This window comes from Heptranchias perlo, unplaced genomic scaffold, assembly GCF_035084215.1.
Source record: "Heptranchias perlo isolate sHepPer1 unplaced genomic scaffold, sHepPer1.hap1 HAP1_SCAFFOLD_300, whole genome shotgun sequence".
In the NCBI taxonomy this organism is placed as follows: domain Eukaryota; kingdom Metazoa; phylum Chordata; class Chondrichthyes; order Hexanchiformes; family Hexanchidae; genus Heptranchias; species Heptranchias perlo.
The window spans coordinates 164,090-180,558 of record NW_027139312.1 but is presented as its reverse complement, the minus strand read 5'-3'; the positions used below and the strand labels follow the sequence as shown (position 1 = coordinate 180,558).

The following is a 16,469-nucleotide window of genomic DNA, read 5'->3' as shown; positions in this document are numbered from 1 at the left end:
CTTTGAACATGGCAGCACAGGTTAAGAAGTCTGTTAAAAACACATATAGGATCCTTGGACTTTATTAATAGAGGCATGGGGTCCAACAGACCAACCCCCCACCAAGTCCCTCACTCCCCACCCCCCAGTACCTTACCTCTAACAGCTTGTCTGTGAGCTCAGTTTGGATCAGCCAGTTAAATAGGGCGATGTTGAAGAGTTCATCTGTTGAGCACTGGGCGAGTTTCAGCATCTCTTCAAACTGGGAAAGAGTGAAAGAGTGAAAGGGTTAAAATAACACCCGCGCGCTCGCCCCCCGCCCCCGGATACACCCGCGCGCTCGCCTCCCGCCCCCGGATACACCCGCGCGCTCGCCCCCCGCCCCCGGATACACCCGCGCGCTCGCCCCCCGCCACCGGATACACCCGCTCGCTCGCCCCCGCCCCCGGATACACCCGCGCGCCCCCCCGCCACCGGATACACCCGCTCGCCCCCCGCCCCCGGATACACCCCGCGCTCGCCCCCCGCCCCCGGATACACCCGCTCGCTCGCCCCCCGCCCCCGGATACACCCCCGCGCCCCCCCGCCCCCGGATACACTCCGCGCGCTCGCCCCCCGCCCCCCGATACACCCGCTCGCTCGCCCCCCGCCCCCGGATACACCCGCTCGCCCCCCGCCCCCGGATACACCCCGCGCTCGCCCCCCGCCCCCGGATACACCCGCTCGCTCGCCCCCCGCCCCCGGATACACCCCCGCGCCCCCCCGCCCCCGGATACACTCCGCGCGCTCGCCCCCCGCCCCCCGATACACCCGCTCGCTCGCCCCCCGCCCCCGGATACACCCCCCGCGCCCCCCGCCCCCGGATACACTCCGCGCGCTCGCCCCCCGCCCCCCGATACACCCGCTCGCTCGGCCCCGCCCCCGGATACACCCCCGCGCGCGCCCCCCGCCCCCGGATACACCCGCGCGCTCCCCCCCGCCCCCGGATACACCCGCGCGCCCCCCGCCCCCGGATACACCCGCGCGCCCCCCGCCCCCGGATACACCCGCGCGCCCCCCGCCCCCGGATACACCCGCGCCCCGCTCGCTTGCCCCCCGCCCCCGGATACACCCGCGCCCCGCGCGCTCCCCCCCGCCCCCGGATACACCCGCTCGCCCCCCGCCCCCGGATACACCCGCGCGCACCCCCGATGTCTCTCACATACACACCTCACTACTCTAGAAAGGAGGGAGAGAGAAAACAGGGAACTATAGGCCAGTGAGCCGGACATCAGTAGTCGGGAAAATGCTAGAATTTATTATTAAGGATATAGCAACAGGGAACTTAGAAAACCATAATATGGTTAGGCAGAATCAACACGGTTTTATGAAAGGGAAATCGTATTTGTCAAATCTATTAGAGTTTTTTGAGGATGTAACTAGCACGATAGATAATGGGGAACCAGTGGATGGAGTATATTTGAATTTTCCAAAAGGTATTCGATAAGATGCCACATAAAAGGTTGCTACACAAGATTAGGGCTCATGGAATTGGGGGTAATACATTAGCATGGATTGATGATTGGTTAATGGACAGAAAACAGAGTAGCAATAAATAGGTAATTTTCGGGTTGGCAGGCTGCAAGAGTGGGGTGCCACAAGGATCAGTGCTTAGAATCATAGAATCATAGAAGTTACAACATGGAAACAGGCCCTTCGGCCCAACATGTCCATGTCGCCCAGTTTATACCACTAAGCTAGTCCCAATTGCCTGCACTTGGCCCATATCCCTCGATACCCATCTTCCCCATGTAACTGTCCAAATGCTTTTTAAAAGACAAAATTGTACCCGCCTCTACTACTGCCTCTGGCAGCTCGTTCCAGACACTCACCACCCTTTGAGTGAAAAAATTGCCCCTCTGGATCCTTTTGTATCTCTCCCCTCTCACCTTAAATCTGTGCCCCCTCGTTATAGACTCCCTACCTTTGGGAAAAGATTTTGACTATCGACCTTATCTATGCCCCTCATTATTTTATAGACTTCTATAAGATCACCCCTTAACCTCCTACTCTCCAGGGAAAAAAGTCCCAGTCTGTCTAACCTCTCCCTGTAAGTCAAACCATCAAGTCCCGGTAGCATCCTAGTAAATCTTTTCTGCACTCTTTCTAGTTTAATAATATCCTTTCTATAATAGGGTGACCAGAACTGTACACAGTACTCCAAGTGTGGCCTCACCAATGCCCTGTACAACTTCAACAAGACTTGGGCCTCAGCTGTTTAGAATCATAGAAAGGTTACAGCTTGGAAAGAGATCATTCAGCCCAGAGTCTGTGCTGGCTCTATGCAAGAGCAATCCAGCTGGTCCTACTCCCCCGCCCTTTACCCGTAACCCTGCACATTTTTTCGTTTCAAGTACTTATCCAGTTCCCTTTTGAAAGCCTCGATTGAATCTCCCCTCGGGCAGTGCATTCCAGATCACAACCACTCGCTGTGTAAAAAAGTTTTTCCTCATGTCACCTTTGGTTCTTTTGCCAATCGCCTTAAATCCATGTCCTCTGGTTTAGAATATATATCAATGACTTAAATGAGGGGACCGAGTGTAATGTATACAAGTTTGCTGATGATACAAAGCTAGGTGGGAAAGTAAGCTGTGAGGGGGACGCAAAGAGGCTGCAAAGGGATGTAGAGAGGTTAAGTGAGTGGATGAGAAGGTGGCGGATGCAGTATAACATGGGGAAATGTGAAATTATCCACTTTGCTGGGAAGAATAGAAAAGCAGAATATTTTTAAACGGTGAGAGACTAAGAAACGTTGGTAGTCTGGGGGATTTGGGTGTCCTTGTACACGAATCACAGAAAGTAAACATGCAGGTACGGCAAATGATATGTTAGCCTTTATTGCAAGGGGATTGAGGTTGGAGATGCCCTAACTAAAATCTTCCAAAGTTCTCTTGATTCAGGAACCGTTCCTTTAGATTGGAAAATTACACATGTCACTCCACTATTTAAGAAAGGTGAGAGAGGGATACCAGGGAATTATAGACCAGTTAGCCTAACATCTGTTGTACTAGAGTCTATAATTAAGGACAGAGTGAACACCTTGAAAATTTTCAGCTGATCAGAGAGCCAGCATGGATTTGTGAAAGGTCGGTCGTGCCTGACAAACCTGATTGAATTTTTTGAAGCGGTGACTAAAGTAGTGGACAGGGGAATGTCAATGGATGTTATTTATATGGACTTCCAGAAGGCATTTGATAAGGTCCCACATAAGAGACTGTTAGCTAAAGTTGAAGCTCGTGGAATTGAGGGCAAATTATTGACCTGGTTAGGAAATTGGCTGAGCAGGAGACAGATTGAAAAGATGTGACTAGTGGTGTCCACAGGGATCTGTGGTGGGGCCTCAATGATTCATTGTATTTATTAACGACTTAGATGACGGGATAGAGAGCCACATATCCAAGTTTGCCGATGACACAAAGATAGGCAGCATGGGGTACGGTAGCATAGTGGTTATGTTACTGGGCTAGTAATCCAGAGGCCTGGACTAAAACCCAGAGTCATGAGTTCAAATCCCGCCACGGCAGCTGGCGAATTTAAATTTAATTAATTAAATTCAATTAATTAAAATAAAATCTGGAATTAAAATACTAGTATCAGTAATGATGGCCATGAAACTACCGGATTGTCGTAAAAACCCATCTGGTTCACTAATGTCCTTTAGGGAAGGAAGCCTGCCGCCCTTACCCGGTCTGGCCTATATGTGACTCCAGACCCACAGCAATGTGGTTGATTCTTAATTGCCCTCTGAAATGGCCTAGCAAGCCACTCAGTTGTAAAATCTCGCTACGAAAAGTCATAATAAGAATAAAACCGGACGGACCACCCGGCATCGGACCACGAGGCACCGGATACGACAACGGCAAAACACCAAGCCCAGTCGACCCTGCAAGGTCCTCCTTACTAACATCTGGGGACTTGTGCCAAAATTGGGAGAGCTGTCCCACAGACTAGTCAAGCAACAGCCTGACATAGAAATACTCACAGAATCATATCTTTCAGCCAACGTCCCAGACTCTTCCATCACCATCCCTGGGTATGTCCTGTCCCACCGGCAGAACAGACCCACCAGAGGTGGCGGTACAGTGATATACAGTCAGGAGGGAGTGGCCCTGGGAGTCCTCAACATTGACTCTGGACCCCATGAAATCTCATGGCATCAGGTCAAACATGGGCAAGGAAACCTCCTGCTGATTACCACCTACCGTCCTCCCTCAGCTGATGAATCAGTCCTCCTCCATGTTGAACACCACTTGGAGGAAGCACTGAGGGTAGCAAGGGCACAAAATGTACTCTGGGTGGGGGACTTCAATGTCCATCACCAAGAGTGGCTCGGTAGCACCACTACTGACCGAGCTGGCCGAGTCCTGAAGGACATAGCTGCTAGACTGGGCCTGCGGCAGGTGGTGAGCGAACCAACACGAGGGAAAAACTTACTTGACCTCGTCCTCACCAATCTACCTGTCGCAAATGCATCTGTCCATGACAGTATTGGTAGGAGTGACCACCGCACAGTCCTCGTGGAGATGAAATCCCGTCTTCGCCCTGAGGACACCATCCAACGTGTTGTGTGGCACTACCACCTTGCGAAATGGGATAGATTCAGAACAGATCTAGCAGCTCAAAACTGGGCATCCATGAGGCGCTGTGGGCCATCAGCAGCAGCAGCAGAATTGTACTCCAGCACAATCTGTAACCTCATGGCCCGGCATATTCCTCACTCTACCATTACCAACAAGCCAGGGGATCAACCCTGGTTCAATGAGGAGTGTAGAAGAGCATGCCAGGAGCAGCACCAGGCGTACCTAAAAATGAGGTGCCAACCTGGTGAAGCTGCAACTCAGGACTACATGCATGCTAAACAGCGGAAGCAACATGCTAAGCGATTCCACAACCAACGGATCAGATCAAAGCTCTGCAGTCCTGTCACATCCAGTCGTGAATGGTGGTGGACAATTAAACAACTAACGGGAGGAGGAGGCTCTGCAAACATCCCCATTCTCAATGATGGCGGAGTCCAGCACGTGAGTGCAAAAGACAAGGCTGAAGCGTTTGCAACCATCTTCAGCCAGAAGTGCCGAGTGGATAATCCATCTCAGCCTCCTCCCGATATCCCCACCATCACGGAAGCCAGTCTTCGGCCAATTCGATTCACTCCACGTGATATCAAGAAACGGCTGAGTGCACTGGATACAGCAAAGGCTATGGGCCCCAACAACATCCCAGCTGTAGTGCTGAAGACTTGTGCTCCAGAACTAGCTGCGCCTCTAGCCAAGCTGTTCCAGTACAGCTACAACACTGGCATCCACCCGACAATGTGGAAAATTGCCCAGGTATGTCCTGTCCACAAAAAGCAGGACAAATCCAATCCGGCCAATTACCGCCCCATCAGTCTACTCTCAATCATCAGCAAAATGATGGAAGGTGTCGTCGACAGTGCTATCAAGCGGCACTTACTCACCAATAACCTGCTCACCGATGCTCAGTTTGGGTTCCGCCAGGACCACTCGGCTCCAGACCTCATTACAGCCTTGGTCCAAACATGGACAAAAGAGCTGAATTCCAGAGGTGAGGTGAGAGTGACTGCCCTTGACATCAAGGCAGCATTTGACCGAGTGTGGCACCAAGGAGCCCGAGTAAAATTGAAGTCAATGGGAATTCGGGGGAAAACTCTCCAGTGGCTGGAGTCATACCTAGCACAAAGGAAGATGGTAGTGGTTGTTGGAGGCCAATCATCTCAGCCCCAGGGCATTGCTGCAGGAGTTCCTCAGGGCAGTGTCCTCGGCCCAACCATCTTCAGCTGCTTCATCAATGACCTTCCCTCCATCATAAGGTCAGAAATGGGGATGTTCGCTGATGACTGCACAGTGTTCAGTTCCATTCGCAACCCCTCAGATAATGAAGCAGTCCGAGCCTGCATGCAGCAAGACCTGGACAACATCCAGGCTTGGGCTCATAAGTGGCAAGTAACATTCGCGCCAGATAAGTGTCAGGCAATGACCATCTCCAACAAGAGAGAGTCTAACCACCTCCCCTTGACATTCAACGGCATTACCATCGCCGAATCCCCCACCATCAACATCCTGGGGGTCACCATTGACCAGAAACTTAACTGGACCAGCCATATAAATACTGTGGCTACGAGAGCAGGTCAGAGGCTGGGTATTCTGCGGCGAATGACTCACCACCTGACTCCCCAAAGCCTTTCCTCCATCGACAAGGCACAAGTCAGGAGTGTGATGGAATACTCTCCACTTGCCTGGATGAGTGCAGCTCCAACAACACTCAAGAAGCTCGACACCATCCAAGATAAAGCAGCCCGCTTGATTGGCACCCCATCCACCACCCTAAACATTCACTCCCTTCACCACCGGCGCACTGTGGCTGCAGTGTGCACCATCCACAGGATGCACTGCAGCAACTCGCCAAGGCTTCTTCGACAGCACCTCCCAAACCCGCGACCTCTACCACCTAGAAGGACAAGGGCAGCAGGCACATGGGAACAACACCACCTGCACGTTCCCCTCCAAGTCACACACCATCCCGACTTGGAAATATATCGCCGTTCCTTCATCGTCGCTGGGTCAAAATCCTGGAACTCCCTTCCTAACAGCACTGTGGGAGAACCGTCACCACACGGACTGCAGCGGTTCAAGAAGGCGGCTCACCACCACCTTCTCGAGGGCAATTTGGGATGGGCAATAAATGCCGGCCTCGCCAGCGACGCCCACATCCCGTGAACGAATAAAAAAAAATTTAAAAAAATTGTAAGCAGTGTCAATGGAAGCATAAAATTACAGAGAGGTAATAATAGATTAAGTTAATGAGCAAAACTGTGGCAAATGGATTTCAATGTAGGAAAGTGTGAGGTCATCCACTTTGGAACTAAAAAGCATAGATCAAAGCTCGAAACAGTGGAGGTCCAGAGAGACTTGGGTGTTACTTGTATCCATGTGATTTATATCAATTAGTGTCAATTATATTCAGGTGGTGCGTATCAATTGGGAACTTTCTTGTAACCATTTATAAAAGAGCTGATCTAGGGTGTGTTGTGTGTGTAATGTTGATCTCTGTGAGTAAAGGCTTGGAAGCAACTGAAGACCAGGTTCTAGTATTTTATCCTTCACCACCTGGCTATCCAATTTATAACATTAGATGTCCATGTACATAGATCATTAAAATGTCATGGACAGGTATAGAAAATAATCAATAAGGCTAATGGAATGCTGGCCTTTATATCCAGAGGACTGGAGTACAAGGGGGTAGAAGTTTTGATACAGCTGTACAAAACCCTGGTTAGACCACACCTGGAGCACTGTGAGCAGTTCTGGGCACCGCACCTTCGGAAGGACATATTGGCCTTGGAGGGAGTGCAGCGTAGGTTTACTAGAATGATACCAGGACTTCAAGGGTTAAGTTACGAGGAGAGATTACACAAACTAGGGTTGTATTCCCTGTAATTTAGAAGATTAAGGGGTGATTTGATCGAAGTTTTCAAGATATTAAGGGGAACTGATAGGGTAGATAGAGAGAAACTATTTCCGCTGGTTGGGGAGTCCAGGACTAGGGGGCACAGTCTAAAAATTAGAGCCAGGACTTTCAGGAGTGAAGTTAGGAAACATTTCTACACACAAAGGGTGGTAGAAGTTTGGAACTCTCTTCCGCAAACAGCAGTTGATGCTAGCTCAATTTTTAATTTTAAATCTGAGATTGATAGATTTTTGTTAACCAACGGTCTTAAGAGATATGGGGCTACAGCGGGTTTATGGAGTTAGGTCACAGATCAGCCATGATCTCATTGAATGGCAGAACAGGCTCGAGGGGCTAAACGGCCTACTCCTGTTCCTATTTCTTGAGTTCTTATACTCACACACCCTATACCAGTAATGCATTCAATTCTGGGCACCGCACTTTAGGAAGGATGTCAAAGCCTTAGAGAGGGTGCAGAGAGATTTACTAGAATGGTACCAGGGATGAGGGACTTCAGGTTTGTGGAGAGACTGGAGAAGCTGGGGTTGTTCTCCTTAGAACAGAGGAGGTTAAGGGGAGATTTGATCGAGGTGTTCAAAATCGGGATGGGTTTTGACAGAGTAAATAAGGAGAAACTGTTTCCAGTGGCAGAAGGTTCGGTAACCAGAGGACACAGATTTAAGGTAATTGGCAAAAGAGCCAGAGGTGACATGAGGAAACATTTTTTTACGCAGTGAGTTGGAATGATCTGGAATGCGCTGCCTGAAAGGGCGGTGGAAGCAGATTCAATAATAACTTTCAAAAGGGAATTGGATAAATACTTGAAGGGAAAAATTTGTAGAGCTTTGGGGAAAGAGCGGAGGAATGGGACTAATTGGAAAGCTCTTTCAAAGAGCCAGCACAGGCACAATGGGCCGAATGGCCTCCTCCTGCGCTGCACCTACTGTGATACCAGATACACACACCCCACCCCCCCACACCATGCCCCACACCCCACACCCACCCGACACCCCACACCCTACACCCCACACCCACCCGACACCCCACACCCCACACCCACCCGACACCCCACACCCACCCGACACCCCACACCCACCCGACACCCCACACCCACCCGACACCAGATACTCACATGTTGTGCTGCCTCCTCATTACTCAGCATGTTGGGGTCAGATGACAAAACTGGAGGTCCTGGTAGCTTGGGGACACTGGGGGATTGTGGAGCTGCTTTACTCTGGTTCACCAGCTCCTGCAGCGTGTCCGAAATGCACTTATAACAATTCAACCTACAGAACACAACACATGGGGTCAGAGCCAGCGTGGGGTCAGGGCCGGCAATAGGGCATAACAGTGCCATGTAATGAGAAGGTTAAAGCTCAAGTCATACCCCTCACCCTTCTCCTCCTCGAGCTGGGCCACTCACCTTTCCTGGAAGGCCTGCTGTCCTACAGGGTCCTCCTCTGGCTCTCCGTTCTTGTAATAATGAAGCCCTAGGCCCTGCGGATCCTTCTTATCAGCAGCTGAGAGGCTCAACTCAGCCACAGCCTCATAGTAACGCACTGGAGAGAAACAGATCCATTAACAACTCCCATTGATATAGCACCTTTAACGTAGTGAAACGTCCCAAAGGGGCATTATCAAACAAAATTTGACACTGAGCCACATAAGGCAATGTTAGGGCAGGTGACCAACAGCTTGGTCAAAGAGGTAGGTTTTAAGGAGTGTCTTAAAGGAGGAGAGAGAGGGAGCGAGTCGGAGAGGGAGCGAGTCGGAGAGGGAGCGAGTCGGAGAGGGAGCGAGTCGGAGAGGGAATTCCAGAGCTTAGGGTCTCGTCAGCTGAAGGCACGGCCGCCAATGGTGGAACAATTAAAATCGGGGATGCGCAAGAGGCCAGAGTTGGAGGAGCACAGAGATCTCAGAGGGTTGTCGGAGGTTACAGAGATAGGGAGGGGTGAAGTCATGGTGGGATTTGAACACAAGGATAAGAATTTTAAAATTGAGGCTTTGCCGGACTGGGAGCCAGTGTAGGTCAGCGAGCACAGGGGTGATGGGAGAACGGGACTTGGTGCGAGTTAGGATACGGGGCAGAGTTTTGGATGAGCTCAAGTTTATGGAGGGTGTAAGATGGGAGGCCGGGCAGGGGGGCATTGGAATCGTCAAGTCTGGAGGTAATAAAGGCACTGATGAGGGTTGCAGCTGCAGATGACTAGTTCACTAGATTGATTCCTGGGATCAGAGGGTTGTCCAATGAGGAGAGATTGAGTAGAATGGGCCACAGGGGTCAGTGCTGGGACCACTGCTTTTCTTGATATATATTAATGACTTGGACTTGGGTGTACAGGGCACAATTTCAAAATTTGCAGATGACATAAAACTTGGAAGTGTAGTAAACAGTGAGGAGGATAGTGATAGACTTCAAGAGGACATAGACAGGCTGGTGGAATGGGCGGACACATGGCAGATGAAATTTAACGCAGAAAAATGCGAAGTGATACATTTCGGGAGGAAGAGGAGAGGCAATATAAACTAGAGGGCACAACTCTAAAGAGAGATCTGGGGTATATGTGCACAAATCATTGAAGGTTGCAGGGCAGGTTGAGAAAGCGTTTAAAAAAGCATACAGGATCCTGGGCTTTTTCAATAGAGGCATAGAGTACAAAAGCAAGGAAGTCATGATGAACCTTTATAAAACACTGGTTCGGCCACAACTGGAGTATTATGTCCAGTTCTGGGCACCGCACTTCAGGAAAGATGTGAAGGCCTTAGAGAGGGTGCAGAGAAGATTTACTAGAATGATTCCAGGGATGAGGGACTTTAGTTACGTGGATAGACTGGAGAAGCTGGGGTTGTTCTCCTTGGAGCAGAGACGGTTGAGAGGAGATTTGATCGAGGTATTCAAAATCATGAAGGGTCTAGACAGAGTAGAGAGAGAGAAACTGTTCCCATTGGCAGAAGGGTCAAGGACCAGAGGACATAGTGATTGGCAAAAGAACCAAAGGTGACATGAGGAAAAACTTTTTACACAGCGAGTGGTTAGGATCTGGAATGCTCTGCCCGAGGGAGTGGTGGAGGCAGATTCAATCATGAACTTCAAAAGGGAACTGGATAAGTACTTGAAACGAAAAAATGTGCAGGGCTTTGGGGAAAGAGCGGGGGAGTGGGACTAGCTGGATTGCTCTTGCGTAGAGCCAGCACGGACTCGATGGGCCGAGCTGTAACCTTTCTATGATTCTATATTCACTGAAGTTTAGAAGAATGAGAGGTGATCTCATTGAAACTTATAAGATTCTGAGAGGGCATAACAGGGTAGACGCTGAAAGGTTGTTTCCCCTGGCTGGAGAGTCTAGAACCAGAGGGCATAGTCTCAGGATAAGGGGTCGGCCATTTAAGACTGAGATGAGGAGGAATTTCTTCACTCAGAGGGTTGTGAATCTTTGGAATTCTCTGCCCCAGAGGGCTGTGGATCCTGAGTCGTTGAATATATTCAAGGCTGAAATCGATAGTTTTTTGGACTCTAGAGGAATCAAGGGATATGGGGATCGGGCGGGAAAGTGGAGTTGAGGTTGAAGATCAGCCATGATCTTATTGAATGGCGCAGCAGACTCGAGGGGCCGTGTGGCCTACTCTTACTCCTATTTCTTATGTTCTTATGAGCTGAGGCAGGGCGGAGACGGGCGATGTTATGGAGGTGGAAGTAGGCGGTCTTGGTGATGGAGCAGATATGTCGTCGGAAGCTCATCTCAGGGTCAAATCGGAGGCCGAGGTTGTGAACAGTCTGGTTCAGCCTCAGACAGCGGCCGGGGAGGGGGATGGAGTCGGTGGTGAGGGAGCAGAGTTTGCGGCGGTGACCAAACACAATGGCTTCCCAATATTTAGTTGGACCGAAATTTTTGCTCATCCAGTATTGGATGTTGGACAAGCAGCAGGTCAAATTCAGAGGCAGTGGAAGGTCGAGAGAGGTGGTGGTGAGGTAGAGCTGGGTGTCGTCAGCGTACATGTGGACATTAACCAAACTTGCCAGGATTAGCATTGTAACCGGTTGTCGCCCTGCGGCCGGCCGCGCCCTCACCTTGCCTGAACTGTGTGCAGACACTGGGAAGGTCGACCTGGTGTCCGATCTCCTGGTACAGACGCAGTGACTCTCTCAACATCTTCTCCTTGTCCGCCTTGTGCTGAAGCTGCCGCGCGCATTGCAGCAACTCATTGGCCTGAAGAATAAATGAGTCATCAATAGAAACAGAGAACGCTGCGATCACTTGACAATCAAACCCAGCGTGCGGGGGCGGCTGGCGGGGGGACCGGGCGGGCTCGGCGGCGGGCGGGGGGACCGGGCGGGCTCGGCGGCGGGCGGGGGGACCGGGCGGGCTCGGCGGCGCGCGGGGGGACCGGGCGGGCTCGGCCGCGCGCGGGGGCACCGGGCGGGCTCGGCGGCGGGCGGGGGGACCGGGCGGGCTCGGCCGCGCGCGGAGGCACCGGGCGGGCTCGGCGGCGGGCGGGGGGACCGGGCGGGCTCGGCCGCGCGCGGAGGCACCGGGCGGGCTCGGCGGCGGGCGGGGGGACCGGGCGGGCTCGGCGGCGGGCGGGGGGACCGGGCGGGCTCGGCCGCGGGCGGGGGGACCGGGCGGGCTCGGCGGCGGGCGGGGGGACCGGGCGGGCTCGGCGGCGGGCGGGGGGACCGGGCGGGCTCGGCCGCGCGCGGAGGCACCGGGCGGGCTCGGCGGCACGCGGAGAGTTGTCTGATCTGCCTGTTTCATTTCAGATTTCTTTAAATGAGTCATTGTTGGGACAGCACACAGGGGACAATTCTGATGGGAGGGGTCGGGGAACAGGGAACAGTCATGGGTCGGGGAGGAGTGTGTGGGGTCGAGGGTAGAGTCATTCTACTCACCGAGAAATGATATAGCCCACCTGTACCATAACCCCCCTCCCGTGCCCCCCATGTCCCCAACCTGTGACCCCTCATCTCCCATGACTCCCATACACCCCTTCCCCATACCTTGGAGCACAGTGCGTCATCGTTGCTGTAGAGCAGGGGGCAGGTATCCCGCAGGTGTTTGCTGATGGCATCGACTGAGGCGTTGTCCCCGATGTATCGGTTAATGAGTGACGTGACCAGCGCCCCACACAACTCCTTCCCCCGGATCACCAAGTCCCGGAAAGGGGTCGATTTCAACTGTTCCTGGAGGTCCTGCAGAACCAAAGGCAGACCCATCGATACAGCTCAGACCCATCGACCATGGACGAAGGTGTACAGTGGTGTTCCCCAGGGGTCGGTACTCGAACCACTGCTTTTTTTGATATTTATTAATGCCTTGGACTTGGGTGTACAGGGCACAATTCCCAAATTTGCAGATGACACAAAACTTGGAAGTGTAGGAGGATAGTGATAGACTTCAAGGGGATATAGACAGGCTGGTGAAATGGGCAGACACGTGGCAGATGAAATTTAACGCACAGAAGTGCGAAGTGATACATTTTGGCAGGAAGAACGAGGAGAGGCAATATAAACTAAAGGGTACAATTCTAATTTTTAAAAATTAATTCATGGGATGTGGGCGTCGCTGGTAAGGCCGGCATTTATTGCCCATCCCTAATTGCCCTTGAGAAGGTGGTGGTGAGCCGCCTTCTTGAACCGCTTGAGTCCGTGTGGTGAAGGTTCTCCCACAGTGCTGCTTTTTTTTTGTTGCAGGATTGTACACAGAGTGTCTTGCTGGGCCATTTCAGAGGGCAGTTAAGAATCAACCACATTGCTGTGGGTCTGGAGTCATATCGGCCAGACCGGGTAAGGACAACAGGTTTCCTTCCCGAAAGGACATCAGTGAATCAGGTGGGTTTTTACAACAATCCAGTGGTTTCATGATCACTATTACTGAAACTAGCTTTTTATTCCAGATTTTATTTTAATGAACTGAATTTAAATTCCCCAGTTGCTGTGGCGGGATTTGAACTCATGTCTCCGGATTATTAGTCCAGGCCTCTGGATTACTAGTCCAGTAACATAACCACTATGCTACCGTATCCAAATTCCAATATGTATATGTGCACAAATCTTTGAAGGTGGCATATCAGGTTAAGAAGGCAGTCAAAAAAGCATACGGGATCCTGGGCTTTATAAATAGAGGCATAGAGTACAAAAGCAAGGAAGTCATGACGAAACTTTATAAAACACTGGTTCGACCACAGCTGGAGTATTGTGTCCAATTCTAGGCACTGAATTTTAGGAAGGATGTGAAGGCCTTAGAGAGGGTGCAGAAAAGATTTACTAGAATGATTCCAGGGATGAGGGACTTCAGTTACGTGGACAGACAGGAGAAGCTGGGGTTGTTCTCCTTAGAACAGAGAAGATTGAGAGGAGATTTGATAGAGGTGTTCAAAATCATGAAGGGTTTACACGAAGTAAATAAGGAGAAACTGTTTCCATTGGCGGAAGGGTCAAGAACCAGAGGACACAGATTTAAGATGATTGGCAAAAGAACCAAAGGCAACATGAGGAAAAACGTTTTTACACATTGAGTAGTTATAATCTGGAATGTGCTGCCTGAAAGTGGAAGCAGGTTCAATCAAAGGAATTGGATAAATACTTGAAGGGAAAAAATTTGCAGGGCTACGGGGAAAGAGTGGGGGAATGTGATGAACTGGATTGCTCTTACATAGAGCCAGCAGGGCTCGATGGACCAAATGGCTGCCTCTTGTGCTGTAACCATTCTATGTTTCTATGTTTCCTGAATACCTTGTAGCCAGGAATATTAAGTCCCCAATCCTCCCCTTCTTTGAGCCAGGTCTGTGTTATTACCACGATATCATATTCCCATGTGACGATGTGAGCCTGCAGCTCACCAACCTTATTCATCACGCTACGTGCATTTACGCACATGCACTCCAATCTCATCTTAGACTGCCTCGTATTTGTCCCCTATCTGACCCCTCCTATTTCTGAACTATTCCTTACTCTAGTGCTACTTGTTCCTCCCAGTCCTCTGTGCCCCTTGTCTCTCCTCTGTTTCCTCCTGGTGCCCATCCACCTGCCAAGAGTTTAAACCCTCCCCCACAGCATTAGTTAACCTCCCCGTGACGACATTGGTCCCAGCTCTGTTGAAGTGCAACAGATTCCTCCTGCCCCACAACTGGTCCCAATGCACCAGAAATCTGAAGCCCTGTATCTATTCTGTATCTAACCCGTGCTGTACTTGTGTTCGGTGCAACAGTGTAGAGGGAGCTGTGTTCTATTTCTAACCCGTGCTGTACTTGTGTTTGATGGGGCAGTGTAGAGGGAACTTTACTCCGTATCTAACCCGTGCTGTACTTGTGTTTGATGGGACAGTGTAGAGGGAACTTTACTCCGTATCTAACCCATGCTGTACTTGTGTTTGATGGGACAGTGTAGAGGGAACTTTACTCCGTATCTAACCCATGCTGTACTTGTGTTTGATGGGACAGTGTAGAGGGAACTTTACTCCGTATCTAACCCATGCTGTACTTGTGTTTGATGGGGCAGTGTAGAGGGAACTTTACTCCGTATCTAACCCGTGCTGTACTTGTGTTTGATGGGGCAGTGTAGAGGGAACTTTACTCCGTATCTAACCAGTGCTGGACGTGTGTTTGATGGGACAGTGTAGAGGGAACTTTACTCCGTATCTAACCAGTGCTGGACGTGTGTTTAAGAACATAAGAACATAAGAAATAGGAGCAGGAGTAGGCCAATCGGCCCCTCGAGCCTGCCCCGCCATTCAATAAGATCATGGCTGATCTGATCCTAACCTCAAATCTAAATTCATGTCCAATTTCCTGCCCGCTCCCCGTAACCCCTAATTCCCTTTACTTCTAGGAAACTGTCTATTTCGGTTTTAAATTTATTTAATGATGCAGCTTCCACAGCTTCCTGAGGCAGCAAATTCCACAGACCTACTACCCTCTGAGTGAAGAAGTTTCTCCTCATCTCAGTTTTGAAAGAGCAGCCCCTTATTCTAAGATTATGCCCCCTAGTTCTAGTTTCACCCATCCTTGGGAACATCCTTACCGCATCCACCCGATCAACCCCCTTCACAATCTTATATGTTTCAATAAGATCGCCTCTCATTCTTCTGAACTCCAATGAGTAGAGTCCCAATCTACTCAACCTCTCCTCATATGTCCGCCCCCTCATCCCCGGGATTAACCGAGTGAACCTTCTTTGTACTGCCTCGAGAGCAAGTAGGTCTTTCCTTAAGTATGGACACCAAAACTGTATGCAGTATTCCAGGTGCGGTCTCACCAATACCTTATATAACTGCAGCAATACCTCCCTGTTTTTATATTCGATCCCCCGAGCAATAAAAGCCAACATTCCGTTGGACTTCTTGATCACCTGCTGCACCTGCATACTAACCTTTTGATTTTCTTGCACCAAGACCCCCAGATCCCTTTGCACTGCAGTACTTTCCAGTTTCTCGCCATTAAGATAATAACTTGCTCTCTGATTTTTCCTGCCAAAGTGCATAACCTCACATTTTCCAATATTGTATTGCATCTGCCAAATCTCCGCCCACTCACCCAGCCTGTCGATATCCTCTTGTAGGTTTTTTATGTCCTCCTCATTCTCTACTTTCCCTCCCACCTTTGTATCATCTGCAAACTTTGATATGTTACACTCGGTCCCCTCCTCCAAATCGTTAATATAGATTGTAAAGAGTTGGGGACCCAGCACCGACCCCTGCGGAACACCACTGGCTACTGGTTGCCAGTCCGAGAATGAACCATTTATCCCAACTCTCTGCTTCCTGTTAGATAACCAATCCTCCACCCATGCCAGAATATTACCCCCAATCCAGTGATTCTTTATCTTGAGCAATAATCTTTTATGTGGCACCTTGTCGAATGCCTTCTGGAAGTCTAAATACACTACGTCCACTGGTTCCCCTTTATCCACCCTGTACGTTATGTACTCAAAGAACTCAAGCAAATTTGTCAGACATGACTTCCCCTTCGTAAAGCCATGCTGACTTTGT

At 50.6% G+C, this 16,469-nt stretch overlaps 1 protein-coding gene across 1 annotated transcript in view; it reads right to left on the bottom strand.

Moving 5' to 3' along the window:
* nup155 (nucleoporin 155) overlaps positions 1 to 16,469 on the bottom strand; it is a 239,580-nt gene that overhangs the window by 59,028 nt on the left and 164,083 nt on the right. Inside the window, exons 23-27 of the mRNA XM_067978489.1 lie at positions 12,482 to 12,673; positions 11,555 to 11,693; positions 8,909 to 9,044; positions 8,618 to 8,771; positions 137 to 241 (exon numbers count right to left, since the gene is read on the bottom strand). Of these exons, the coding sequence (XP_067834590.1) occupies positions 137 to 241; positions 8,618 to 8,771; positions 8,909 to 9,044; positions 11,555 to 11,693; positions 12,482 to 12,673 (726 nt within the window). The remainder of the gene's footprint in view (positions 1 to 136; positions 242 to 8,617; positions 8,772 to 8,908; positions 9,045 to 11,554; positions 11,694 to 12,481; positions 12,674 to 16,469) is intronic.